Source organism: Fundulus heteroclitus, chromosome 5 (genome assembly GCF_011125445.2).
Source record: "Fundulus heteroclitus isolate FHET01 chromosome 5, MU-UCD_Fhet_4.1, whole genome shotgun sequence".
In the NCBI taxonomy this organism is placed as follows: Eukaryota; Metazoa; Chordata; class Actinopteri; order Cyprinodontiformes; family Fundulidae; genus Fundulus; species Fundulus heteroclitus.
The window spans coordinates 40908366-40935413 of NC_046365.1; the positions used below are offsets into that span (position 1 = coordinate 40908366).

General features: G+C 44.1%; 1 protein-coding gene across 2 annotated transcripts in view; it reads right to left on the reverse strand.

Moving 5' to 3' along the window:
- Positions 1 to 951: 951 nt before the first annotated feature.
- neurl1aa (neuralized E3 ubiquitin protein ligase 1Aa) overlaps positions 952 to 27048 on the reverse strand; it is an 84883-nt gene continuing 58786 nt past the window's right edge. For both annotated transcript variants that reach the window (XM_036137615.1, XM_012876669.3), the window contains exons 4-6: positions 19106 to 19828; positions 4402 to 4551; positions 952 to 2709 (exon numbers count right to left, since the gene is read on the reverse strand). In XM_036137615.1, coding sequence (XP_035993508.1) covers positions 2468 to 2709; positions 4402 to 4551; positions 19106 to 19828 — 1115 coding nt within the window. In that variant the 3' untranslated portion in view covers positions 952 to 2467. The remainder of the gene's footprint in view (positions 2710 to 4401; positions 4552 to 19105; positions 19829 to 27048) is intronic.

Genomic DNA, 27048 nt, shown 5'->3' on the forward strand with positions numbered 1-27048 from the left:
TCTCCTAAGGTCCCAGCACAGCATGTCGATCAGGCTGAGGTCTGGGCTTTGACTAGGCCACTGCAGCACCTTGATTCTTCTGTTCTCCAGCCATGTTGCAGATTTGCTACCATGTTTGGGATCATTGTTCCGTCGATGTCCCAGTCCGGAGTCTAGAATACTTTTCTATGCAGAGGAGATCATGGTCGACTGGACCACCTGATTACACCACCGCCGCTGTGCTGGACAGCTGGTGTTTGTGCTGATATGCTGCGTTTCTATTCTAACCCGGTGCTGGGCGTCGTTGAGCAAACGGCTCTGCTTTGGTCTCATTACTCCAGAAGTCTGGTAGTTCATCCAGATGCAGCATTGCAAAGCGCTCCAGCCAAGCCATACTCAGGTTTTTACTAATTTATCTGTCGTGATCTTTAACAAACCATCTGAGGTGGAGCTCTTGGATGTTTTCTCCTTTCCTTGACCACTGGAGCGGCAGACCGTGGGGTGAACTAAACAGGACGTCCACCCCTGGGAATATCGGTATCTGTCCTAAATGATGACCACTTGAACAATATTTCTGTGCTGAGAATAGGGCTGGACGATAATTCAATAACAATATATATATATATATATATATATATATATATATATATATATATATATATATATATATATATATATATATATATATATATATATATCGATCGACGTATATCAATGATAGAAAAAAAGGGTCAATAAAGAGTTCAATAGAATAAAAGTTTGCCTTCCTTTTGCATTCTAGCCACGTAGGTTAATATTACATCATTACATCCTCCCAACCAATCTCAACGCAGACTCGGGGACCAAGCTCCACCCCCTTCAAAGAGTTCAGAGAACACATGTTCTTTTTTTTTTTTTTTTTCAAAAACTTGTAGTTTTGGTAAAAAGTTGATTGAATAAAGGGTTGAGTTTGAATTCAGTGTTTGTGTGTTCTTTATCTAAAAATAGGTTGCCAAGCAACAGCATAAAATGGCTGCACTAAAAATCTATGTTTTGAATTTGTTGATATTTATCGATATTGATGAACATGATTACTGTTTTATTAATATGCTTTTTCTCTGTATCGTCCAGCCCTACCCAGGAATGAAATATCTGGAAATCGTCTTATAGCTGTACTAAACTGAGGGGCTGATTTTCATTGCTGGTGTCTTTCCATCCTGGCATTGGGTTAAAAGGCCGGTGAACGCTCCAGAGCAGCCAAACTTCCTGTGTTTTAAAACATTAATGTCTTCTGTCCATCAGTTTCTCCTTACATCTGCTTCAGTCTCAACTCTTCCATGTGGGTGCGCTGTTCTCACTGGGAGGTTGTATTTATGTAGATTTAAGACTCAATGCAGACTGGGCGATAATCTTTCATTGTTTCCTGAGCTATAAACCTTGGAATTATTACTACATTTACTTTTTACAATAAATATAAATTATATAGTGGAAATTCAGGGCAATAAATCATTAAAATATTCCAGGAAACGATCGGCGCTTCCTTCAGTGAAGGATCTCTGCTGCTGATGAAACGTTCGTCACAAAGTGTTTCTTACATTTAAAACGATCAATAAGGAAAATGGACTTTTATAGAAAAATAGTTTGACTTTGTGTGCTTTTTTTTTCCTCCTCTGAGTGAACGGCTGTGGCAGTGTGTGCCACAGAGCAGCATCATTTGGTTCTCAATCTGGGCTTTTGGAAAGAAAAACCACAGAACAGGTTCTGTGAGTTAAGGCAGGAGGCTGATGGCAGCAATCCTTCGACTCTGTTGCTTTATAATCAACTCTCACAGTGCGTCAGGCAGAGTTTTACGGGCAGAATTTGAAGCAGATCTGTCTTGAGGAAAGGCAGCGGGCCCTGAGGAGTAACCTAATCGCCGTTTGGGTTTTCCTTTAACAAATCGGAGCCGCAGAGTTTGCAGGCTTTGAGATTGTTTCAGCAGAGGAGTCTCAATAAACGCTGATTTCAGTGCAACAAACCACACTGCAGAGCAAGCAGCTAGCTAGCACGACCATATACAGCTACCGACATTTAAAAATAATACTACCGCCACGGTACGTCAGATTATACGAGTACAAGAGAGGTTACAATCCTGCTGGGAAGCTCAGCGCCGCCGGGCGATGGAAGCCGGCGAGCTGCGCCCAGTATCACACAGACACAAGTTGTGGCGTACTGAGGAGATGAACCTGCGGCAGGTGTGCTTTGCCAAAGAGTCAGCAGGTAGAGGAGCCGTCGCACATTCGGCCCCAGAGTGACCGGCTAGCGGCAGCGCGGAGCCAGGCTCCACGTATCAGAGAGCAGTTTAGCTCCTTCCTCCTCCTCCTCCTCCTCCTCCTCACCGAAAGGTTTTTACAATCTCAGCGGAGGAAACCTGCAGCAGCGCGCCTCCTTCAGAGAGGAAAAGGTCCCGGGTGAAAGCAGCAGAGCGCCCTGAGCGTCTCCGTCTCTCGGCTAACCTCGGCGGCGCTCTTTACGTGCTGCGGTACGTCTTGATGATGTCTTTGATCTGTCTCCGGCAGATGGGGCAGCAGGCGTTGGACATCTTCTTGAGCTTGAGGCCGCAGGCGTAGCACAGACACATGTGTCCGCAGGTGTAGATGACCGAGTCCACCGCGTTCTCGTAGCAGATGGAGCACTCGTCGGACCACGGGCCCCGGCCCGACGGGAACGTGGGCGACTTGGGGAGGCTGACCGGGGAACTGGGGGTGGTTCCTGCAGGAAAAGAAACGTTATCAAACTAAGCTCAGCATTTACAGGGAATTATAGCAGCATGTTGCCTTTTTTATCAGGACATAGAAAAGCATTAAAGTATTCACGCCCCTTTAACCTATTCTCATTTCTTAAACCAGCAGACCTCATTGTATTTCGAGGCACTTTGAGTGATAGAACAACTCCAGGCAGAGTAGAAGGACGATGGAAACCACAGGGGAGGAAGAGAAATATTGCTTCACAAATAAAAAACTGAGAAACCATTTTCTCTCAAACAAATAAATCCCAGTGCAACTAATTGCATTCAGGACTAAAGTTATTGAACAATATCCTAAATCTTTAGGGCCGGTATAGTAAAAGCCTGATGCAGTTTGTCTGTAGCGCAGCATTCAGGCTCGCTAAACGATCCCAGCAATCAGGCCAGCAAATAACAAATAACATTCAATAATATTCTGTTTATTATTATTTATTACGCCCGTTTATTTCAGGGCTTCTGCTAAACTGATGATCAGTATATTTGCTTTGGTGCTCCAGCGCTGTGTACACGTGTCAAAACTCTACAAAAACGACTCGCCGTCTGTGATGGACCAGCGACCTGTCCAGGGTGGACGAGAGGACAGACTTTTTAAAATATTCGTAGATTCCTAAAACTACTTCAAATACTTTGGCTCACAAAACATCTCACAGTCGGCATTCAGAGCTGTGCTCTCAATAAACAACTAATAAATGTCAGAGATGACATTTAGATATTTGTAATAGTCAATGTTAGCTTACCATTAACAAAGTTTTTGTTTAGGATGTTTTTAGGTGAAAGTGTGACATTTTTACTCAAGGTCTCCATTGCAGTGAGAATCTGAAACGTGGGCAGGGATTCACTCTCCATCCATCAACCCTTTAAAATACAGCCAGAGCTACAAAGGAATGGTTTACATCAACAAATGGCCTAGTCAAAGTCCAGACCTAAAAACTACTGAGAATCTGCAGCAAAAGCTCAAGATTTATGTTCATGATCCAGTCTGACTGAGATTGAGAGAGGAAGAAAATTCAAAGACACTGCAGATTTAACTGAAACCTGGTGGTTCTATAAAGTATTCACTCAGGGGGGCTAAATATGGATGTATGCTAAACTTAGCTCTGAACGAAGCACTTTACAAACCACGTTTTATTTTCCTTCAGCTTCCTTTTTATGGGCTGCTTTGTGTCAAATAACGTCTCAATAAAAAATACTGATGTTTGCGGCTGAAATGTGTCACGATGTGTTATGGTTCAAGGTGCAAACTTTTGAAAGCCACTGTGGGTGTTATTTTTGTCTCCATGTCAGCATTTCTTTTGCTTTAAACAACACGAGGTTCTGTCGCTCCGTCGTGACATCCAGTGGTTCCTGGAGGTCCCACATTTCTGTGACAAAGACCGAAAAAAAACCTCCAACAACAAAAATAGCATGAATGTGAAATGCAGAATGGGAATTAGACGGGAGCCCAGCAGTTTACATGTTTTATGTAACAGTTATCTGCAACACAACGCAGCATGTCAAACATTTTCCAGAGGCGGTGAAGTTTTTTTTTTCCCCCCCCTGATCCGCAGCGGGACGAGACCTGCTCACTATCCCATGAAAACGTTTTCTGGGCCCCCCGTGGGGCGATTGATTCCCCCGGCTCTGGAACAGCGAAGCACCGGCCGTGTCGGCGGACCCACCTCCCGCTGAGCCGCAGTAGGCGGCGGAACACAAGCCGCCGTTCAGGACCGGATCGGAGATGCCGCTTCCCAGGGCGCTGGGAGTGTGTGGAGAGGATGAGGGCGAGCCGGGGTTGGACGGGGCCGGTGGATCCCCGACGTGGGTGGAGCCTAGCCGGATGAGACAGAGCAGAAGAGTTAGGCTGTGAGGCCTGCATACGGTGACACTTTTCAGGAGTAATGAACCCAGCAGAGGAGGCCGGTCAGTCTGCTTTAAAGTATTAGACAGAAACATTAAAGCTGCATTGTATCATAAACGTCAACTTTAACGGGCTTAAAGCTGATAAGAAACACAGAAACAGTAAAGCTAGTGGTAGTAAAAGCTGAGCAGCCTTGGTGTTTTACAGACTGCAAGGTTCAGGTTCTGTTTCTGTAAAACAAGTCATGGTTGACCCGTAGTTTGAGGTGGAGCTGCACAATGTGCACAAATAAAAAAAAAACACTTGTATTTCTCTTCCCAGATTGATTTGCAGCAACATTAGCTTCTCCAAGGTCATGGCTGGTATCTCTCCACCCTGGCATTGATGGATATGAATGATCTACAGCAGCAAACGCACACAATTTCTGCAAATAACTAGTAAATCTTTTTAAATGAAATTTAAGGAAGTCAGAGGGAACCTTTGGAACACTGTTTCTGCATTTTAGCAGCTCTTTGGTAATTAGGTAGTGCTTAAACGATGCCCTGTTCTGGGGTCTTTCTGGGTTCCCATGCAGCAGCTATTTCTTCTCCACCTTTGCTTCTCCTCTCGTGCACAAAAGTTCGGACCCGGAAACAAAAGCCATGTTTCCGTTTTCCCATCAAAGAAAATAAATTCCAACACATCCGTCACCCAGAGAGGAACGGGCGTGATCAGGTGTCCCAAAGTCTGCATGCTGATTTTGTTTCTCACAGAGGAGACAAATGGACTTGTGAGTGGAAGCTTAGGGAACACATGCTGCAATGCCAGTGATGTCTGGAAAGCCGGGAGGCAGCTGTATGGCCGGCATGACAAACAGAATGTGAAACATTTCTGAACGCGTGAGTTGTCTAAAATAACCTCGTTAAATGTTGTCAGGCGGCGTCGCCACCATGTAGCCTCAGCAGTCCGACCCTGGGAGACTGGAGACATCTGTCTGCGTCTCTTCTCTTCACATACACAGGATTATAAGCAATTTAAGCACATTTGTAGGTTTGGCTGCAGAAATGATGTTAGATCTTTACGATTTATGCTTTGCTCATTTATTAATGGACTTGTTTGAGATTAAACTTGACAGGTTTCGTTTTCTTATTTTCTTCATTTTGTTCATTTCCCTGTTTGAAGATTAAGGATTTTCTACTTGAGTTTATCTGTAACACATACAGAGCATATTAGATAAAAATGAATACAATGGATAAATGCACATTTACATAAGAAAAATAAAAACGATATACATATTTCTGTTTCATTTTTATATAATTATTCTTAAAATGTCTTCATGTCTGCTTAAACTAAGAGCAACGTGGAACCGAATAAAATTCCACAAACTTGCTGATTAAAGCTGATTCTGGTCACAGTGAAATAGTTGGTTTTGTTTTTATTCCTACAACTATGTAAATATGATGCATTTACATTGTACATTATTTTTCAATATTTAAATGAAATGTCTAATATTTGTTGCCATCTTGACAAAATCTTTTGTTTTTTTCTTGGATCAGGAAAGCAGGAAATGCAGCAGCCAGAACACCTGAGGCCTTTAAAGTCTGGTGAAGTCCATGAAGGAACACCGTCAGAGCTAGATCCTACAGAAGGGCTTATTAAACTTCTGCTGCTTCATTAGTTTGGCCACAACTAACCTGGAGCAATGGGTCAAAGTGCTTTCTGACAAATTTCCTTTCTTTCTAGCTCTATACATTCCCTCAGTAGCTGAAAATATCTGTTTATATCGGTCCGTGCTCATCAGACGGGTAAAAAACACATTAGCATCCGCCAGAGGGGGATTATTTGCTAAACGGGGCTTTTGGACTTTTCTTCTTCTCTGATTCGTCTAATAAACAAACAAAAGAATTTAATTTGAACAATAAACTACTCCTGATTGCATCACAAATCACTCTGCCCTGATATTCAGACCGGCTTACAATCACAGTAAGGCTAGAAAACAGAATATGCTGCATGCATTTAAATGCAAATAAGATGTTGCACTGCGCGAATGTCTAATCATCCACAAAGCATTTCCATCAAACGCTTTGCTGCTTCGCCACATAAGTGCAGATTACTTTAATTACCTTCCCTGAAGCTCCCTGTCAAAAACTACAATTAACATTGGAAATCAGCTGCTGAGTACACTTTAGATAATTAACCAGGGACTACTGCTTTGTGTCCTGTGAGCATGCTGCTGATTTGAAGGTGCGCTGGTTCTTCGGGACAGGTAAACCAACATGAAAACATGGATGACAGCTCCAAACCAACAGCCATCCCAGGAATCTGACGCCGGATCAGATTGAACAGAGCCATCACACACACACACCTCCCTTTAATGGAGCTAATGTCCCCTTGGAGCCGGGTCGGTATTTCTGTCCCTGCAGCTCGTGGTTCTAAATCAGGGCCTGTTTGATGTGGCACGACGGGGCCGGCCTCGGGTTAAGGCATGGAATCTCTTTTGTTTGCATGCCGGACATTCAGCCTGGTACTCCCAAGCCCTTCGGTGCCAACAACAATGTATGCGAGTGTTACTGTGATGTAGCTGCAGTGTTTTACAAGACATGCCAGGTCATCTGGAGCGTTATGAGAAGTAGCCCCCCCCCCCCCCCCCCCCCCCCCCCCGTCCTCTATATAAACACACAAAGGCTCCTGACTGATGTCGGGATGATAAAATTTATCCCTCGTAAAATGACATTCTAGACCAACGCTGGCCTTTGAAAGCCTCCAGGGAGAAAGATGGGATGAAGAAAGCAGGTTTTATTCTCTTCTTATCTTTCACTGCTGCAGTTCAGCTCTATCTCCAGAAGGGGGCAGTCTTGTTTGATGCCCCAGAAGCCGATGCCGTTTGTGACAGGTAACAGGATGATGTGGAAGCAACCTGCAGTGAATTGCAAACACACCATCATATGTTCCTTTCAGCTAAAGTTTTTTTTTTTATTAATTTCATAAAGCTGCCCTGTCACTAACTGGGTCCTATCCTGCCGGGTTATGCAGGAGTGTCATGGGTCTAAACATGAGAAAATAAATTACATTTCATGGATCGTTAGTATTTACATCTCTATTAATGAGCACAAGTTTTGTAAAGAATATATGTGTGTGTGTGTCGGGTCTATGAGTCACAATGTTTGACTGCACGAGGACAGGGTATCTGTTTTTTTTGTTTGTTTTCCCCTAATGTCACTGATTTAAAATTTATATAGTTTTCATATTTAAAGGGACAGTGTGTAACAAATTTGGCTTTAAATGAGCAAAAATCAAGTCATTCTTTTACAAATACATATTCTGTGCGCCAATATAGACTAATTACCTCTCGCTGGACAAAGAGTATGGATGGTACTTCATTTCAACGGCAAATGGCAAATAGAATGATCTACGGTCGTTTTTGCTTATTTTATACTCCTCCTCCACCGACAGCACGTCTTCATACAGAAGACAGATGAGGAAAAGCGTATGGCTGACAAGTTTGGCCACTTTCGGCTACTGTAATCAGACATGGAGACGCAACATGGGTCCTTCCTGTGGGAGCACCGTCACTTATGTATTTATAAACTACTAATTCTAAGTTAGGAGAACGCTTTTATTTTTTATGTGATGTTATTAGACTTTGCCAGAATATGGATTTATAAAAGAGGTAAAACGGAGGTAAAAAACAAAAATCAATCTATGGGAGCTGCAGGCCTGTAAAAACTCCGACCAATCACTGCCGTTTGCACCGAAGAGCAGTGATTGGTCAGAGTTTTCTTCCTGCTCTCACTCTCCTCTGTCCTGATATCTATTGGTTGTCCCACAAATCATTGTGACGCGCTCACGTAACGTTCCTGGTTAGTTTCTACATGCTGGCTGCGCACTTCTAATGTTTATGTACCCAGTTAGCTTAGCAGTTAGCTTAGCAGTTAGCTTAGCGGTTAGCCGTTCATTTTAGCTCCGCTGCTCTCACCACATACTTTGAACATGGCTGAGAGTCACAAGGAGTGAACTGCGTTCAAGTTTATGAGACGAAGAGGAAGACCTCAGTAGAAAGAAATAAGACCAGAGTTAATTTAGAAAATTTAATTTCACACGATCCCTCTGAAGAGTGGAAGTGCAGGTAATGCGGTGATGTCCATGCAGTTATTCATAAAGGGACTTTATGAAAAATGGCCGACCCTATCAAGTAAACTTGCGACAGCAGGGATACTAAAACTGAAAACTGCCATCATTATGTTATCTTTTGTACAGAGAGACAGATGTGACTTCATGTTCAAGATGTTTAAGAACTAATCGCAAATATTACATGAAAGAAATAAATTTTCCTGAATTAATCTGTCACCCTGGTTGCACAGAATGCGCTGTTGGTTCACGTGAGTTGTGTGCTTTGCTACATACAACTTTATTCTCCTCACGTCTCCTCCGTCTGCTGTTAAACTAAACATATGCAAACATAAAGAAATCAGGCAACAGAATATTTCAGGAGAAATACATTTCACACAACACAGGAGCCTGGATTCAGATTCAACCTCCAACGAGATCTTTTCTCATTCGCTGATCAGATAGCACAGGGCAAGCAGATAGCTTTAGTAATCTACAGGTTGCGTGTTCAAAGTTTCCTGTTACTTAAAAGCCTGCCCAAGCCACATATTTATTCCTTACTAATACTTTATACTTTCACATTACTTTGTGTTGGTCTACCATCTCGTTACACCGGCCTACGTTGAGGCAGAGATTGCAATATGAGAAGATGGGAAAATGTTAAAGGTGTCTGATTATAATCAGACACGAAGTCTGATTATAATCTAAACAGCTTCTGTGAACTTGAGTCTCAATTAAGCAACGTAGAAAAAAGAAGATAAAGATATGTAAAGCGTCCTTGTGCGGATGCTGCCCGCCTTTTCACAGAGCGCTCTGAGCTTTAGGCGTAGAGGAAAAGTCGAGAACATCCCAACGAATCTCCCAACAAGGTGTGACTGTGTCACCTTACATGGGATTATGGGAGCTGGGTCAGCCTGCTGTGTTTTTCAGCAGGAGAGGTTTTCCCTGAGTTCGCCTCCTCCCGTTAATCCCCACCGGGGGGCGAGCTTGCGGACACCGCCCCTGAAGGGCAGCTGATCCCGTCCGGATTAGGCCGACGGCCGCGAACAGCTGTGAGAGGCAGGCTGGCCGCATCCCTGCTGCTGCGTTCGCCCATCAATCCCTCCACCGTCTATCCAGGCCCGGATCAAGAGAGGAATTATCTCTTTGCAAATTAAAATGAAAACAATGAAACATGAAGCAGGGGATGGAACGGAGTCCTGAGAAGAGTTTCTGTGTGGACAGGCGGATAGCCGCGCATCGGCCTCCATACGAGACGCTTCACGTAGAAACAGAGGAGATCTCAGTAGATGGAAGTTTAAGGTCATATATAACCCCGCTGCATAAAATGTTAATGTTCTCCTTCCGTCTGTGCAGGAGATTTTTATCTTTGAAGATAAAGAGGCTGTCCTGCAGGGAGGAGGCGGTCGTACATCCCAGAAGTGTTTGTCTCCAGGTCAGCGCAGATACCAGACAAGAAATGTGCATCTTTTTTTTCTTTCTTTTTTTTAGTCCTGTTCCAGAAAACAATCCTGGCGTTAAGTACAGGACAGAGAGATGGGCTCAGAACGCAGACATGTTAACAGTGCTGGAAAATCAAATAAAACAGGAAATAGTGTTTATAAAAATCAGGAAACAGGGTTTGACAAACAGCCTGCGCTTCCTGTTCTTAGGCTTTGAGCCTGCTTCTAAAGTCTGCGTCACTTTATTCTGTCAAAATGGTAAAATTCAGAAGTTAGCAGAGACAGACTTGCTGCTATTGGCTCTATTTAGCAAATGTGTTTGTTGTAATCTAACGTTTTCAGTAGAATAATCAAAACTTGTTAATTAAGTTGATAATTCACTGATAGCAATGTAACATTTGTACAATTTTATATAACTGTTGCGCTAATTTTATTGTCCTTAGCAGAAGTGCTGATTAGATGTTCAGACACACATCAAACCATTTCTGTTGTTAAATTATTCTTAGTTTTTCATTTAATTTGGAATTTGGCTCAAAATGATCACAAAAACATCATAATGACATTGTCTTAGATTTTAGTATTTTTTTATAAAAAAATAATAAAGAAAAACAGGTAGCTATGCCTTTTAAACGCTGAACCCAGTTGAACCCAGACGTTTACATACACTTTATATATATATATTTATATACCTTCCCTGTCTTTGGTCCATTAGGATTACCAGAATTACTTCTATTTTCTAAATACCAGAATAATGAGAGTGATAAATATTTAGGCATTGTTTTGTTAAGTTCTTGAAGGTGAGAAGTTTACATATTTTTTTTTAAATAGTTGGTACCATTGCATCATGAACACATTGAAATTTTCACTGGTTGTGAGACCAGTAACAAATATTAGTAGCCTAGTGGTTAGAGCATTGAGCTTGTCTCCTGGAGGTTCTGGGTTCAACTCCCACAGGCTCTGGGTCTCTGGGCAAAACCCTTAACCCCAGATTGCTCCCTGGGTGCTGCACAGTGGCAGCCCCATGAAAATAAAGCTGATTAATTAGATTATGAGCTTCAGCCAGCCACTGTCACCCTAATGGTGGTTATACTTCTGAATAATTGTTTGAACAGATAAACGTGGCACCTTCAGGCAGAAAGTCCAAGTCCATAATTCTCCTCCTGATATCTTGGCTGATTCCTTTTTTAACGATGCTTTAGGTGTGCCTTAAATCAGACACAGGTGTGTCTCAGATAAACTCAGATGTAGTCAGTAAACCTATCAGAAGCCTCCAAATACATGACATCATCATCTGGGCGTACTCAAACTGTGGAAAGGAGTAGGGATCTCGGTGTATGTAAACTTTTGAATATAGAGAAAGTAATAAATTGTAGAATCCTTATCTTATTATTCTGGCATTTAGCAAATATAAATAATTTTGGTAATCCGAACAGACATACAATAGGAAAACGTTTGTTCAGATTTGACGTCTGACAGTATAAAACAAACATATGTGTCTTTTCATATAGTGTATGTAAACTTCCGGTTTCAACTGTAATTGTGACGTTTTATTTTTGAAATGTTAGTGCTGAACAAATGTCAGAAAGAAAAGAGGAGGAGCGAATTTTGCATCTGACGTCTACCAAGTTGTTCCAGGGTATCAAATGGCAAAGGGGCAAATGGACCAGCAGCATTTATCACAACAGAACATATAAAGGGAGCTAATGTGTGCGGGAACACTTTGCATTTAAACAGACTGTTCAGGATCTGCTTCTCAGCCGTGTCTGAACTCCTCAGCAGCAACAACCAGCTGAAGGTTTCACTTGGCACACAGTAGAGAAAGGGATGGGAATTTATAGAGTATGTTTCTAGTGAATTGAAATATATGCAGAATCCTTGTACAGCTTGGTGCAATAAAATGTGAGCAAAGTTCTTTCCAGATTTCTACCGTATTTAAACTTGTCTAAACTCAAAAAACGGTTGGCTCAGATCCTCTGAGCAGAACTTAAAGGTATACTATGCAACCGGGGTTGATTTTCCAGCGAGGCTCCCCCCAGAGGGCGAAAGTAAAAGTGCACTGTTGTAAAGATGCTCAGCTGTTCTGGTTCCTCAGTCAAGCCAGGCGCGGTTGTTTTGAGCTTAGCAGACAGGCGAACGCAACGAAAAGTGGAAAAAACGGCAGTACAAACAATGACTAACACAGTGAAGGTATGAACATCAGGGTTTCCCGCAGCGCTATCTTGGCGAGGCGGCCGCCCCGCCATACTCACGCTACCGCCTCGCCAACATTAAAAAAAAATAAAATAAATAATAATAATAATAATAAAAAAAACTTGATATGCTTGCATGTTTATTTGACGTTAACACGCGGTTCTTTGTTGTTGCTTTCGCGCGTGCATATAGTGAATGGCAGGGCAAAAACACATGGAGTTCTCGCCGTAAAGCAAGACCGACTCTCGCGATGCACGAGACTTCTGAGCCTCTGTGTGCGGGCCGAGGGCTCCTGCAAGTGCGGTATTTCCCCCACAGACCACCAGGGCGGCCGAGAAAACCTTTGTTCGACCTGAAATGACTCATTTAATCATCCAAAACGGTATGGAACACATTAATTAACTGAAAAATGTTGCATAGTATGCCTTTAATTCTCGAGAAAAACCACAAACTATTCCTCAAATTCAGTTACGAGCCTTTATCGTCTCCTCTCAACGTTTCTGTTTTATTCCTAAAAAGGCTCTTAACTGCAGCACACAGTGATCAGAGCACTTATTGTTTACGACCAGATGTGCATACGTGACTAAAAACGCCTAAATGGTGTGAAGAAGGAAGCAGACGGAGAGGAGAAGGGAACATGGCAGCTGTATGGGTGGCGAGCCGCCTCACTCTGTGGACATTTTAATAGGATCTAGAACACAAGCGAAGTGGGTCGGTGGCTGTGTGTCCTGTTTCAACGCCAGCGGCCAACGAGTCCCCGTCTCATCTCTGTCTGAAGTCCAACCGCTCTGCTGTCTGCTCCTTTTGGTCCAGTCCCACGCACAAGACTTTTGGACGCGAGAGACGAAGAAAGAGAAGATTCCAGATCTGCAGGCGACGCGTCTCTGTAAACTGATTCTGTCAGGTTTGGCTCGTCACGCTGAGCCACTCGCAGACAGAGTGTACGGCTGCACAGAGGTCAGCTGGTTACTCAGTGCTTCTGCTGGGAAAACGGCTGGACTTCATGTCAAGTAAAATGTCTGGGAAAACATCTGGGCCTTACCGAGGGACGAGGACCATCGCTCAAACATCCCATGTCTGTGTGATGTTCTTATTCTGATACGCTGTAGCTGACAGAAAGGGACACACATCTTCCAACAAGGTCCAACTTTTGACTTCAGTTCTGCTGGCCCAGCAGGGGTTCTGACCCTGGTAGTCCCTCATGGAGGCCATCTTTTAACCTTAACTGGGGCAAGTAAGGCCTGAGGAGCTCTACACGTGGTTCTGGGACTTCCCGAATCAGATGGAGTAATCCCGGAATAATCCTGGAAAGGCACTAGAAACGGCCGACAGACCGACAGATCAAAAACTTTGGTTCCTATATGTTCTACAGTTATTTTAGATTTGGACTTTATGTGCTGCTTTGGGACCTTTGGTCTACTTCCTGCTGTCAGACAGATACTATTTAAGTGTTTCTTGACCTCACTGGTCAGACATAGCTTGGTCTGGGTGACCTACGTACTCATACTGGAGAGAAAACTTGGTTAAACGTTTAATTCAGGGTTTAACCGTGGATGGCGATTACATTTACTCATTGGGTCGGCTGTATAAACAACTTTTCTCCCCCTTTAATAACCAAAACCATCATCTGTCAACCACATTCTGCTGTTTCTCTGCTCATCCTTCTCTCATTTCTCCCATTTGTTTATTTGTTCGTATGGATTCAGTTGTTTGATACCAGTTTAAACGTTCTCCAAAAATCATTTATTAACTGAACAAAGTCACAGCAACTAAAAGCAGCAGCAAAAAAAACAAACATCTAAACCCTTGATAGTTGAGTTTGTATCTGGCTGTAAGTATTAACCAAATGTTTGTTGGGTTTTTCATTTATATCTGTCCAGTGTTGCATTATGTTCTGATTGTTTTGTAATGTGGTGCCAAACTGAATCCTGGATCTTGGTGCTGATCAAATTGACGAACAAAGCCTAGAATGATGTTTAGTAATCTCATCCACTCAGTCCGCTCCTATGGCCCAAACACGCCAAGCTAACCCCAACACCCCCCATGAATTTCTGTGCTTATCAGAGAGGTCCGTTACTCCTTTCTCCGCTGTATCTTTCCATCTGGAAGAGCTGGAGCCCAGCGGTGCACATCCCTCACCGCGGCCCATTCGGCTCAACCCCGGGCCGAACCGCTCAGAGCAAATCAGCAGATAAGGAGCTAAAACAGCCAGATAAGAGACGCTTCCTAACTCGAAGCAGCTGAAAGGTAAAGACGAGTCACACTTCACTGGGAATTCCAGAGATGGGAGCCGATAAAGAGACGCGGCTCTCATTGTTCTGCGGTTCCTGTTCTGATCGCGCTGCCAGCGCTCTTTGTTTGCAGTAAACGAGTATTAGAAACACACGCAGGCAGGCCAGGTGGCCGGCTGAGCTCCAGCCAAACACCCATTTAGCTGTAACGTATCACGGGGTGTGCTCGCCGAGACCTTTGGACCTGACTGCAAAAAAAACAGAAGAAATTAATGTGAGTACCGCCGAGAGCCAGAGAGAGTCCAGGCGGCATTAAAGTCCACGAAGGCCGACTGTCTGCTGCTCTGGCATTTACTGAATTGATCTCCGTCAACAGGGCGCAGCTTTAGTGAAGCTCGCTGTGGCTTATCGACGGGCTCGTCCGTTGCTTCGTTGTCAGCTGATGCTGGGGGTGGAGGTGGGGGGGGGACACACACTGCTGGACACAAAGACAGTTCAGCGTACAAAGAAACGGAAAACGGCAAATGGACAAATCCCAAATCGTTCAGGTTGTTAAATTAAGATCCTGTTCTTATCACAGCCGACACATCTGCTTCAGTTTTACAGCATCTAAAGGCGGAGCCGTAATAAACAGAAGGCACAAGAGACAGAAAGTTTTCACGCTGCGTTCCTACCTCCCCAAGTGCGTTGGCTCACGGATGAACACGGTCCGTTCATTCATAGGATGAAGGAACGCCTTGGTCTGTCTCTCCCTGTTACATGCACCCAGTGAAAGGTGTAAAAGTGGCAGTTTTCAGCTACAACTTAACAGGATTAAGCGGATCAGACTGACCAACAAAGACTCGTCGACTCGTTCACTATTCATTGCAGTGAACGAGTCAGTCAGTCAGTCGGATCCACGCAGAGCGAATCATCAGTGAAGAAAATCCTTAATGTCAGCGGAGCATCTGCATTGCATGTTATTTGGTCCTTGCTGTGACATTTAAGCACCACTGGCATCAATTTTGCACCGGTGGTGTAAAAGGTGGGGCGTATTTAGCATCTGTCAGCTGTGATGCTGAGGGAGTTTTGGACAAATTCAAAACAAAACATGTTTAGCCGACGGACCACAGCGTCAAATGAGAAGCAAGGTGATTCTGGATTGCTGAGCAGACATTCAGAACCACGATGGGGCAGAACAATGAGCAGTCACTGGTCCCACCATCTCTAGGGAGTAGTTCCAGTAGATCACACAGATCCTGTCAGTAAATCAGATAAACTGGGAAAATAACAGGAACGGTGTGGAGAAGAACCCTCTGCTGGACACACAGAAACCTTTAGGGCTAAATGCAGGACATGTGATGGGTTAAAAAGCTGAAGCATGATCAGATCTGATGAAGCACTGTCTGAATATCCCACAATCAAAATCCCCAGTGTGTGAACTGGCCTAAGATAATTACAGCCTAAGAAAAGCATTCGATCTGAAGCAAAATCTAAAACAAAAAGAAAATTCTCAAAATGCTAATAAGTCCAATGTTTGTTTTCACATGAAGATGGTGTTTTTAATGTAAAGTTTGGGTGAGCTATGGAGATCCAAAGTTCCACCCTGAATTAATATGCATTCATACTCTTTAAAGGACACAATCCTCTCCTGAGCTTTGCCAAAGTAAAAACTGTTGAACCTGTTTAAGCTCTGCTTCCTTTTCCGCTGCCGTCACTGAAGGAAAGCAGGATGTAATTTTAGTTCCTTGGCCGTCAAACACTTTACCTTCAACAGAATAAAGGACACATCTTACACTACTGATATTCAGAATGGGTCACATTTAGATGCATTCTGTCTTTCATACTGACTCTGGTAAAGAAGGTCTGTTGCAGAGGCGTCCTGCAACCCTCCTCATCATCATCATAATCATTTAGGAAACAAAACCCTGAAAATGTTTAAGCGCAAAGCAAAGCTTTCACATAAATGAGATAATCAAGCCAGCCTCACTACCTTTCTTCCATTTTTATCCCACATCCTGTTTTTGCAGGCCAGGACAGATCACTACTCTTCTCTGAATGCGCTCACATCCTTCCCTCCTCAAGACATGGGCTGTAAATACCGAGGCAAACAAACACAGCGCGCGCTCACTCCTGACCCCCGAGTTCCTCCGCTGGCGCGCTGTCGGAGCTTTCTGCACTTAACAGGAATCCGTTTCAACCAGAGGAGGCTAAGTGTATTAATTAAGGAGGGAGGTCTCATCACCACAGCGCTGGGCCAAACCAGGATCCATATATCGATCTTCTAGCTCCTAACCCAGGACATGTCCTGCAGAAAGAGGGATGGTTATTCCCCACGTCGTTTATTCTTCCAAAGTGGGATTATCCAAAGAGGAAGTCTGGGATATGAGAGGAAAACCTTTTCTCTTGTTAGGGAGACGTAGAAGGCTAATGATATGAAGATGAAGTGTTTCCAGAGTAGGACTTCTTCTTTCTGTTTCAAATGATTCCTTAATAGCAGGATATTTTATTCCTTACTTACAGCTAGGCTAGGAATAAATAATTATAAATACAACAATCAGCATCAAATATAAATAACCCCACAGTCTGCACAAAGCAACCAGAGAGATTTACACAATGCAAATAATACAAAACCCACTTATAATATCTCCATATAACCATTGGGAAAACTAGGCACAAAAGGGCATTTTCCAGAGCTGTAGTGGTGATTTTTATCACTGCATTCACTAGACTGATAAACCGTGTCACCATCTACTCAACCTCACCTCCTGCGACAGCGGCACTTTCCGAGGTTTCCACCCAGCAAAGTCATCAGTGACGTTGTCATGTGACAACACTGATGTGATTTTAACTGGACATTACTTTACATTTTAATCCATGTTAGGTTTTCCTACTAAGGGTTAATAGTAATAACTTGTTTTAAGATTTTATTGTAGGTGAATTCTTTTTGTTGCGCCCCCTGGAGGCCTGGGCTTCCTTAGCATTTGTCTACGTTGCCTGAGTCGACTCAGCTTATTGTGTTGTTATACATATGTAGCTTTTTCTAAAGCTAGAGATTTACCAACACTTAATACAACATCAGTGCAGACGTCGATGATTTGTATCAATAAAGCAAAAAGAGCCAAAAATAATACCAGAAATGCAACAACACGTCCAGCTCTTAAGCTGAAACAAGGGCTGCATAATGCCACAACTTGCAATGTGGATTATTGCTGTGGACTTTAATCACATGGAACTGACAGACACTCCAGCGTGTCACCACTCCCAGGCGGGGAGACAACGCTCTGGACTGTGAGGACCTCTCCGACCACATCTCCATCCTGCTGGTGCCAGCGTACCGTCGGCTGATGAGACGGACTCATTAGGCCAACATGAAGACAGTCGCTGTGGGTAACCTTTGTGCTCCAGGACTGTTTTCACGACGGCTCCATATGAAGGTGAGGTGGACTCGGAGGAATACGCCTCCTCTGTTCTTGGCTTGATCTCCAGGTGTGCCGATGATGTCACCACCACCAGGACAGTACCATCGGCTGAATGCTGAACTGAGAGCTCTGCTGACATCTAGGGATGCTGCGTTCAGAACAGGCGAGGCATCAGCGCTCAGAGAGGCGAGGAAAGGACTGACTGCAGGCGTCGCACGGGCCAAAGCCACATATGCCCAAAAAGTTCAGGGTCACTTCACCACCAGCGACCCCCGGCGCATGTGGAAGGGCATCAGGCGGATCACGGACTACAGCATCAGGAATGCACCATCCCCAAAGGAGCCCTCTGTGCCAGATGCACTCAATAACTTTCCTCAAAAGTTGTTTAAAATGATCTACAGTACAAGTGTCGAACATTCTGGTCCAGGTTTGACTGAAGCATGTCTAGCTGAGGTTTGTAAAACTCTAATGACAGAATAAAATCTACTAATCACCTGAATATCCGGATTATTGAGAAAGGCAGTTCAGATGGATAAAGTCATTAACCAATCTGATGTCCATCCTGTCCTTCAGCGTAATCTCACTGATCAAACTTCAAATTTTACAAGCAATAAGGATTAAAGCTCTGAGAGGAAATACAATTTTAAATTAAGAAGTAGAGGTAAACAGGAGATGGAGTGTTTTAGGGAGATTTTTTTGGACGTTTAAACTCTGAAGACTTTGGACTTTTTGGATTCAGATGATCTGAATCAGGGAGACTTGAGCTAAAACCACTGGATGAGTAAGACGAAAGCATTTATACACTGCAAAAAGGGAACTCAAAGTAGGTAAAATCCTCTTGAAATGAGGGTATTTTTCATTGATTGAAGCTGGTAAATGAGACTATTTGCCAATGGAAAAAGATTTTTGCACTTAAAGTAAGAACAATTCATCTCCATCATCGTATTTCAAGTGCAGGATGTCTAATGATCTTATTTTGGGGGTAGAAATTCTAATTCCATTGGCAAATAATCTTATTTAGCTACTCAAATCAAGGAAAAATATACAAATTTTAAGAACATTTTACTTTTAGTTCCCTTTTTGCAGTGATGATCTGTAGCTGATTACCTTCCTCCTCATTGACTTGCAAACTGACCGGAACCTCCCTGCCGTGATTGGCTGCTCCCAGCACTTACCCAGAATCCTCAGCTGCGTCACAGCTCCGTGCAGGCCGAAGAACATCCAGAGGGGCCGGGAGTTGTCCACGCACACCTGCATGCCCACGTCGGTGCCGTTGTGGCTGAGGATGACCTCCCCCTCCTGGTTGACCAGAAAGCCCAGGATGTCGCTGCTCTGCAGAGGAGTCGGCACGCGGCACACGGCCCAGAACTCCTTCCTGTCCACCAGAGCCTCGGGGTTGTACGGCAGGTCGCTGGGGCGCAGCACCGCCGGGTCGCAGGAGGTCACGCCGTACGACAGCGAGCCCGAGCGCACCGGACTGGACTTGGTCACCTTGATGAAGACGGTCTCTCCCGTGCGCAGGGGCCGGTTGGTGAAGACCAGAGTCCGCTCCTCCCGGGCGTGCTCGGACCGCGCCACCGTCTGCTCGTCCAGCGTCTTGATGTGGGCGCCGCGCAGCTGGTGGAAGTGCAGGTCGCTCTCCAGGGCGGACGGCAGCAGCGAGGACTGCTGGGAGTTCAGGGAGTTCTGGGGGATGGGGCAGGCGGAGGACGCCGAGGCCGAGGCCAGGTGGAGGGTGTGGCGGTGGGAGTGGGCGGGGCCTCGCTCCTCCTGCTGCAGGTTGAGATCGCACAGGCTGACGGAGAGGCGGGAGTCGTCGGCCTCACGCCTCAGGGAGGTGGAGCGCACCGTGGTGAAGGAGCGTGGGCGCAGACAGTCAGGAGGAACGATCTCACTGTCTGCAGGAGGAGAGAACAGAAGCGGAATGAGAGAGAGCAGCCGGTAAAGGAGCTCCTACCATCTTTGGTTTTGATCAGCAGCAGTTTTTGGTCTGCAGCACTCAGGAGTCACAGTAGAGCATCGGAGGGCCGAATGTGCAACCACACCAGCAAGTTATGTGAGAAGCATTTCTAATTGTCAGCAGTTTTTTTTAATATGTTGTCACATAACAACCTCATAGTTCATGTCTGTGGAGTAGAAGGAGAATTACACCTGGGTTTTAAATCCGGCACCTGGAGGAAACACTTTGTAGAACCATCAGTCGCTGCCATGAAAGCTGCAGCTTTCTTTTTGTGCCTCTCTGCCAGTTTTGGGTCACTTGGAAGGAGAGTTTGTGAGAACATCAGTTATCAAGTCTAGCCATAGATTCACAGGGGGATTCTGTTCTGGACTTTGATTAGGCCATTCTAGCAAATGAATATGCTTTGATGTAACCTATTCTCTTTATTTTTTAGAGTTGTTAAGCTGCATGAAGGTGAACCTTTACCCCAGTTTCAACTCTTTTGCAGCGTCTAACATTTTGTCTTCCAACTTTATCTTGTATTTAACCCCAGTCATCATCCTATTAACTCTGAACAGCTTCCATTCTACCTTCTGAAGGACAGAATCCTCACATTGTGGCAACATGCAGAGGGGACTTCTGAGGACAGAGTCATGATGTGGTTTGGTCTAAAATGCAGAGACTGACTGGTAAAAATGAGACATTTAATGATGAACAGAGGACTGGGGGGAGGTGGGGGGATTTATTATTATAGCAAGACCTTTCTGACACTAATGAACACAAATAAATATGTGTTATATGGCAAATCCATATAGCACATAAATAACCAAATTGATGAAAACACAAGCATCTGTAGATGGTGTCAGAAAGCTGGTAGCCCTCATTTTATTTCATGGTGTCAGAATATAAAGCACTGAATAAATAAAATGCATAAAACACTTTTTTTGGATTTTTATTTGCTGAATTGTTGAATAAACATACGTCCTGTTGCTAATGGTGTATTGCACTACAGTGAAGTCTGGTAAAACGGTTCAACATTGTTTCTGGGGAAATGCTTGGAGACAAAAAAAAAATGAATTAAAAACCTCTGATCTGAACTGACGAACTTTATGTTGTTACAAAATGTACTATATGGCATAACAGAAACTTATAATGTGTTCTCGCTTATCTGTGACCTAAAATGGTGTAAAGTCTCAGATACATCCCAGGATCTCCCTGCTGAGAGCCATTTGTTACTGCCAGTATTCTGCGTGTGCCTAATGTGTGTCTGATAAGCCGGCCAGAGGTTGCTTACACTTTCTACTTGTAACTGCTGCAAATAACACGCCTTTAATACCTTCACTGAGCCTGCTGGGCGGTGACTGAGCTGCCTGTTTGAGTTGGATCAGACCCTCTATGTCCGGCCTGGTTTCTAAACGTGTATCTTTGGGTCAGAAGTAAACGATGATGCGTCAGACACCAGATCATTACAACACTGAGACAGCTGTTGGTCGCTGAACGGAGCGCGGCGCGGGATACGAACACTGAGAGTAAACCAGGACTGGTTGGAGGAGGATATGCATGAAAAACAGAAGCTAATCATCTGCAGAGCCCCTCCAGTCCGGGGTCAGCTCTGCGTGTCTTTATCTGAGCAGGACCTGGGTGGCCTGACTCCAGATAAACCTCTTAGCCTCATTATGAGGCCTGCAGGATGGGCTGTGAACGGTAGCAGTGAGAACAGAACAGGAAGCCACTTATGATGACTCCAGGAAACCATTTTAACAAAAAGTTGTCACTAGTGGCAATGATTACCACTGAATACCTCAGACTCTGTGTCGTTGGTATTTTGTTCCCAGTGATTTCCCTCCCAGCACATGACAAAATAAATCTGGTGTGAACGAAAAGTCTGGAATGATCTAAATTTAACGTCACGTTTACAAAAGCAGCAGTTTGCTGCTCTAAATCATACAATGTGTGCGTTTTCACGATGCCAAGACGAAAAGGCGTCAGAAGGAGTTGCTGCTCCCCATCAGTCTGATGCTCTGGTGAAGGTCACCAATGATATTCTCATGGCCTCAGATAATGGATCACCTCCGGAATATCGCCAAAATTAGAAACATTCTGTCTAGGAGTGATGCTGAAAAACTAGTCCATGCATTTGTTACTTCAAGGCTGGACTATTGTAATTCTTTACTATCAGGAAGTCCACAAAATGCAGTTCAAAGCCTTCAGCTGATCCAAAATGCTGCAGCAAGAGTTCTGATGAAAATCAACAAGAGGGATCATATTTCTCCTGTTTTAGCTTCCCTTCATTGGCTTCCTGTTAAATCAAGAATAGAATTTAAAATTCTCCTTCTAACGTATAAAGCCCTTAATAATCAAGCTCCATCATATATCAGAGCTCTGATTACCCCGTATGTTCCTAACAGAGCACTTCGCTCTCAGACTGCAGGTCTGCTGGTGGTTCCTAGAGTCTCTAAAAGTAGAATGGGAGGCAGATCCTTTAGCTATCAGGCTCCTCTCCTGTGGAACCAACTCCCAGTTTTGGTCCGTGAGGCAGACACCCTATCTATTTTTAAGACTAATGTTAAAACTTTCCTTTTTGACAAAGCTTATAGTTAGAGTGGCTCATACCCTGAGCTATCTCTATAGTTGTGCTGTGATAGGCCTAGGCTGCTGGAGGACATCAGGGTCTAATTTTCTCACTCTACTGATTTCTACTGTTCTTCAGTCTACTGTTCTCCAGTTTTGCATTGTATTACATTGAAATGACTGTCGTCATTTCAGCTTTTAACTTTTTGCTCTCTCTCTTTTTCTTCATAGTAGGTACACCTGGTCTGGCGTTCTGTTAACTGTGACATCATCCAGAGAAGACGGCTCACCCGCTACTACCATCTAATGTAGAACAGATTACTAGATCAATGTGTGCTTCTGTGCTTTTTTGTCTCTCTTGTTGTGTCTCTGCTCTGTCTTCTGTAACCCCAGTCGGTCGAGGCAGATGACCGTTCATACTGAGCCCGGTTCTGCCGGAGGTTTTTCCTTCCCGTTAATGGGTGGTTTTTCTTCCCACTGTCGCTTCATGCTTGCTCAGTATGAGGGATTGCAGCAAAGCCATGTACAATGCAGACGACTCTTCCTGTGGCTCTACGCTTCCCCAGGAGTGAATGCTGCTTGTCGGGACTTTGATGCAATCAACTGGTTTCCTTATATAGGACATTTTTTGACCAATCTGTATAATCTGACCCAATCTGTATAATATGATTGAATTTGACTTTGTAAAGTGCCTTAAGATGACATGTTTCATGATTTGGCGCTATATAAATAAAATTGAATTGAATTGAATTGATAAACTATTTAAAGTGATTTATTTAACATGAGGAACTATTATTCACAATTTCTGAAATTTAAGACAGCTGCTATTCTTCACAGCAATGGACCTCCCAGCATATTCGCCCCAATGCCAGAGTACAAAATAATTAAAGAAATGAAAAAACAAACAGACTCTAGCTGCTTCAGTTAGCACGCTAAATGTAAAAGAAATTAGAAAAAAAGACAAAAGAAGTCTGGATAGTTTGGTAAAGCTGCAGGAGAAAGCAGCACAGCTCAGGTTTGCAAAGCTGCATCTGAAAGAACCACAAGAGCAACGTCCTTCAGAACAGACAAAAGAGATATTTATGCTGTGATTAGATGTTTCAAATTATTTCACTGACTTTGCAGCAATCAGCCAAGTTTGTGGGTTCAGCCAAGGAATTTGACTTTGGATTCCAGCGTTTGCATCGTGTAAAAAACAGGGAGACAAGTAAAAGCAAGCATAATAGCAAACTACAGTCTATAACAGGAAAATATACGTTGTTCAGGGAAAAATCTAGCTTATTTTACTCATCCTGAGTAAGATAAGCGTTGGGCAACAGAGGAAAGGAGCAACTGCCGTTTAAATGGAAGAAACCTTCCACAGAACCAGAATCAGGATCAGTATGATTGTCCATCTGCCACAATTTTAAAGCTTTTTCCTTATTTGCCCCAAAAGCAAAAGAAGATTTGTGCCTCTATAATCTGAAGGAAGCCCAACACGGCACAACGCTCGTTCATTTGGATATAAATCAGACCAAAAACTTTAATTTGACTTTAGTTTCCAGGAAGAGTTCTAGTTTTCAGAAGTTCAGGGTTTTTAGAGGGAACAGTCTTTTTTATTAACTACCCAATGCTTTAAAATAGTTTATTTTCAGATCAGCTTTGACTCTGTGTGTTGCTCGTGAATAAAATTTGTTAGCTGACATAAGCTAGCTTCCCCTTTTTGGTTTGTCGGTACTAGAGAAAAGACTGATGGGTATGGCAGTACTCTGTCACACAATGGTACACATCTGCAGTAATGTGAGAGTTTTAGAGTTTCCAAGAAGATACAATTAAAAAAGCACATTTTCTTAACCTAAAAAGATAAACTCACTCTGAATGCTAAAAGCAATTTAATGCAAACTACAGATTCATTTAATCTTGGGCGGCCTACATGTACCCGTCTAAGTTAGAGGCATGTCTATATATTCAGCTCATGTTGATTCCTCGGCTCTTTCTGAAAGGTAGAGACTAACGTCAAGCTTGATGCTGTAAATGTGTAAAAGGGAACTGGAGCCGGCAGCAGCCTCCTCTGTGTTTGATCCTCTGAGTTTTATGCGCCGTGGCTGAAATCCCGTCTGATGAAGTCTTGTTCAGTGGAAAGATTAGACGGCAGCAACGCTCCATCAAAGTCACGTTGGCCGTCATTTAATGTTAGCTGCCAGCCCAGAGCGGCAAACTCTGTGATTAATCTGTAATGGGACTCCGGCCTTTTAATTGTGTTAACAGATTACAGAGCCGCTTTGAATGGAGAGGACTGCACCCTTGGTGCACAGGGTAGCTCCCAGAGACTGCTAATCAACCATTAAACACCTCTCTGCTCTGAAGTGAGCGGCCGTTAACACTCCCAAAGGGAAGCAGAACTTTACTGGGTTGAATATCATCTATTTCCTCTGCTGTCCATCCAGCCTCAGTTGACATTAGAGGAAAACTTGGTTAAGTTCAACCTGCAAGCATACACAGCACCCGGCAAAAAAAATAAATCTCCCCCGCTTTTCTTCCTTTAACAACCAGAAAATCCAAATCTCCCTTAACTCTGAAACCAAAAAATAAAATCCAGTACGGTAATTTGTCTTCCTGTGAGTTTGATTAGAGAACAAACATCATTATAAAGACCAAGGGACCCAGCAGACAGGTCAGGGAGGAGGTTCTGGTCCAGTTTACAGCAGAGTTCAGGTTCTACAGAACCTCCCAGAGCTCTGATGGATCCATCATCTGGACCTGGAGAGAGGATGGACCTCCTGCAGACCTACCAGGACATGGACATCCACCTGGACTGACAGGCTGGATCAGGAGAGCATTGATCAGAGAAGCAGGAGGACCGTGGTGGCTCTGGAGGAGCTGCAGAGATTCTGCTGACAGGACAACAGGTTTGCATTCTAAACGTCTGAGTTTTATGGAAAAGTGGCAAATTGAAAGCCACTGCTGTAAAAATGCCTCAAAAAGTTCTGCTTGAAGCTTCAAAGCATATATGAAGCATACTAGAATGGTCTAGTCAAAGTCCAGACGTAGATTAATACAGCATATCCTCTTTCATTTCCTTACAAAGTGACAGAGATGGAGTTATTTTACAATGAATAACAGGTAAAAATGTATTTTTGCTTCCCAAATATTCACTACTCTGTGTTGGTTAATCTCACCAAATCCTGATAAAATGCACTTTGCATAAAATGAGGTTTGTGGTTGTAACCTGACAAACTGTGGGGAAAGCGCAGGTATGACTACTTTTTCAAAGTGCTGTATTGCTGCTAAGTACACCATTTATAGGAGGAGAAACAACCTTAGTGATGTATGCTGATGAGCAAAGGCTCTCCGTCAACCTGCATCACCAGAAGAGATGATGCGAGTCCTTTGGAGCCTGCCGTCACTCCGCTGCCCGTCACTCCATCACAAACTGAATTAGGATGGGACGGAGTTAGTCAGAGAGCTCCGGGACTCGCAGCAGGGACTGGATATGCCATGATGACACATCTGATGTAGAGAGGAGTCCTCTCTGATGGAAGGGGCCGGTGCTGCCGCTCCCATTCCTGGATTTATGTTGAAAGGAGGAGGCAGAGACAAATCGCCTCCCTGTCCTTTCTGCATGTCAGCACCGCCTTGAGTCAAAGTCAGGACGTGTGAACACAAACCAAACGACGCATTAGCTCCTAAGAAAAAAAAGAAGAAGAAGAAAAAAACCCCGCAGTCTCTCATGTTTTATGTTTCAAAAAGCTTCTGTGAGGTTTTATGTTCCCTTTCACATCCTTTCCTTTATCTTTTTTTTTTTCCTCTTTGGTTTTTCAAAGGGAAGTCATTTCAAACCTCGTTCGTCTTTCTGAGACGGGGAAACGCTTTGCTCAACGAGCACCAGACCCTTCCTCTCAGCTCGGAGGACAGCCGGGGGTGGGGGGGGGGGCTGCATAACTTTTACCACGCCCTCATAAAGGAGTGTGTTGGTGCACAGCCTGCATGTGTGTGACCCAACCAGCTGCTGCCCGCTAATCGCTGGTGCACCTGCCTTTTAGCCCGTACAATCCCTCTGGTGCTATTGGTCCCTTTCAAATTCAAACACTGGCAGTTGCTCAGCCTCATTCGCCAGGGACCCAATCTCCAGGAGATACTTTAAAAACTCTACTTTAAAACCCAACAAAGCAGAGGGACTCTTTTTTTCTCCGTCTTTCCAGTGAGCATTTCAGTAATTAAGCACCTGTTGGGTTAATCCGCAGCAAACACACGGACAAGAGGGATTTTTGGGCCTATTTCGGCCCACAGAGGCTTCGGCTCATGCTCTAAATGCTTTTGATTGGGGAATAGCAGTGGAGCAGGTTAGTTCATGCCGGACGGAGGGAGAGGCTGGCCGGCTTTAGTGGCTTTGCGAGCCTGAGCAGACGGAACGTGCCAGGGGTTTGAGCTGGTGTTTGAGAGCGACGGGGGGGGGGGGGGGGCTTTGGGGAGGGATTTACTCTCTCTCACGCTCACAGTCTATCTCACAGGGTTTATCTTTATCCAACTCTGGAGGGTTTCATCTGATGTCTGCAGAGAAAAAGAGAGATCTCGCCGAGACAGGAGAGGAAAAGAGATGACATGTGTGGATGTAAAGGGAAGTGTTCA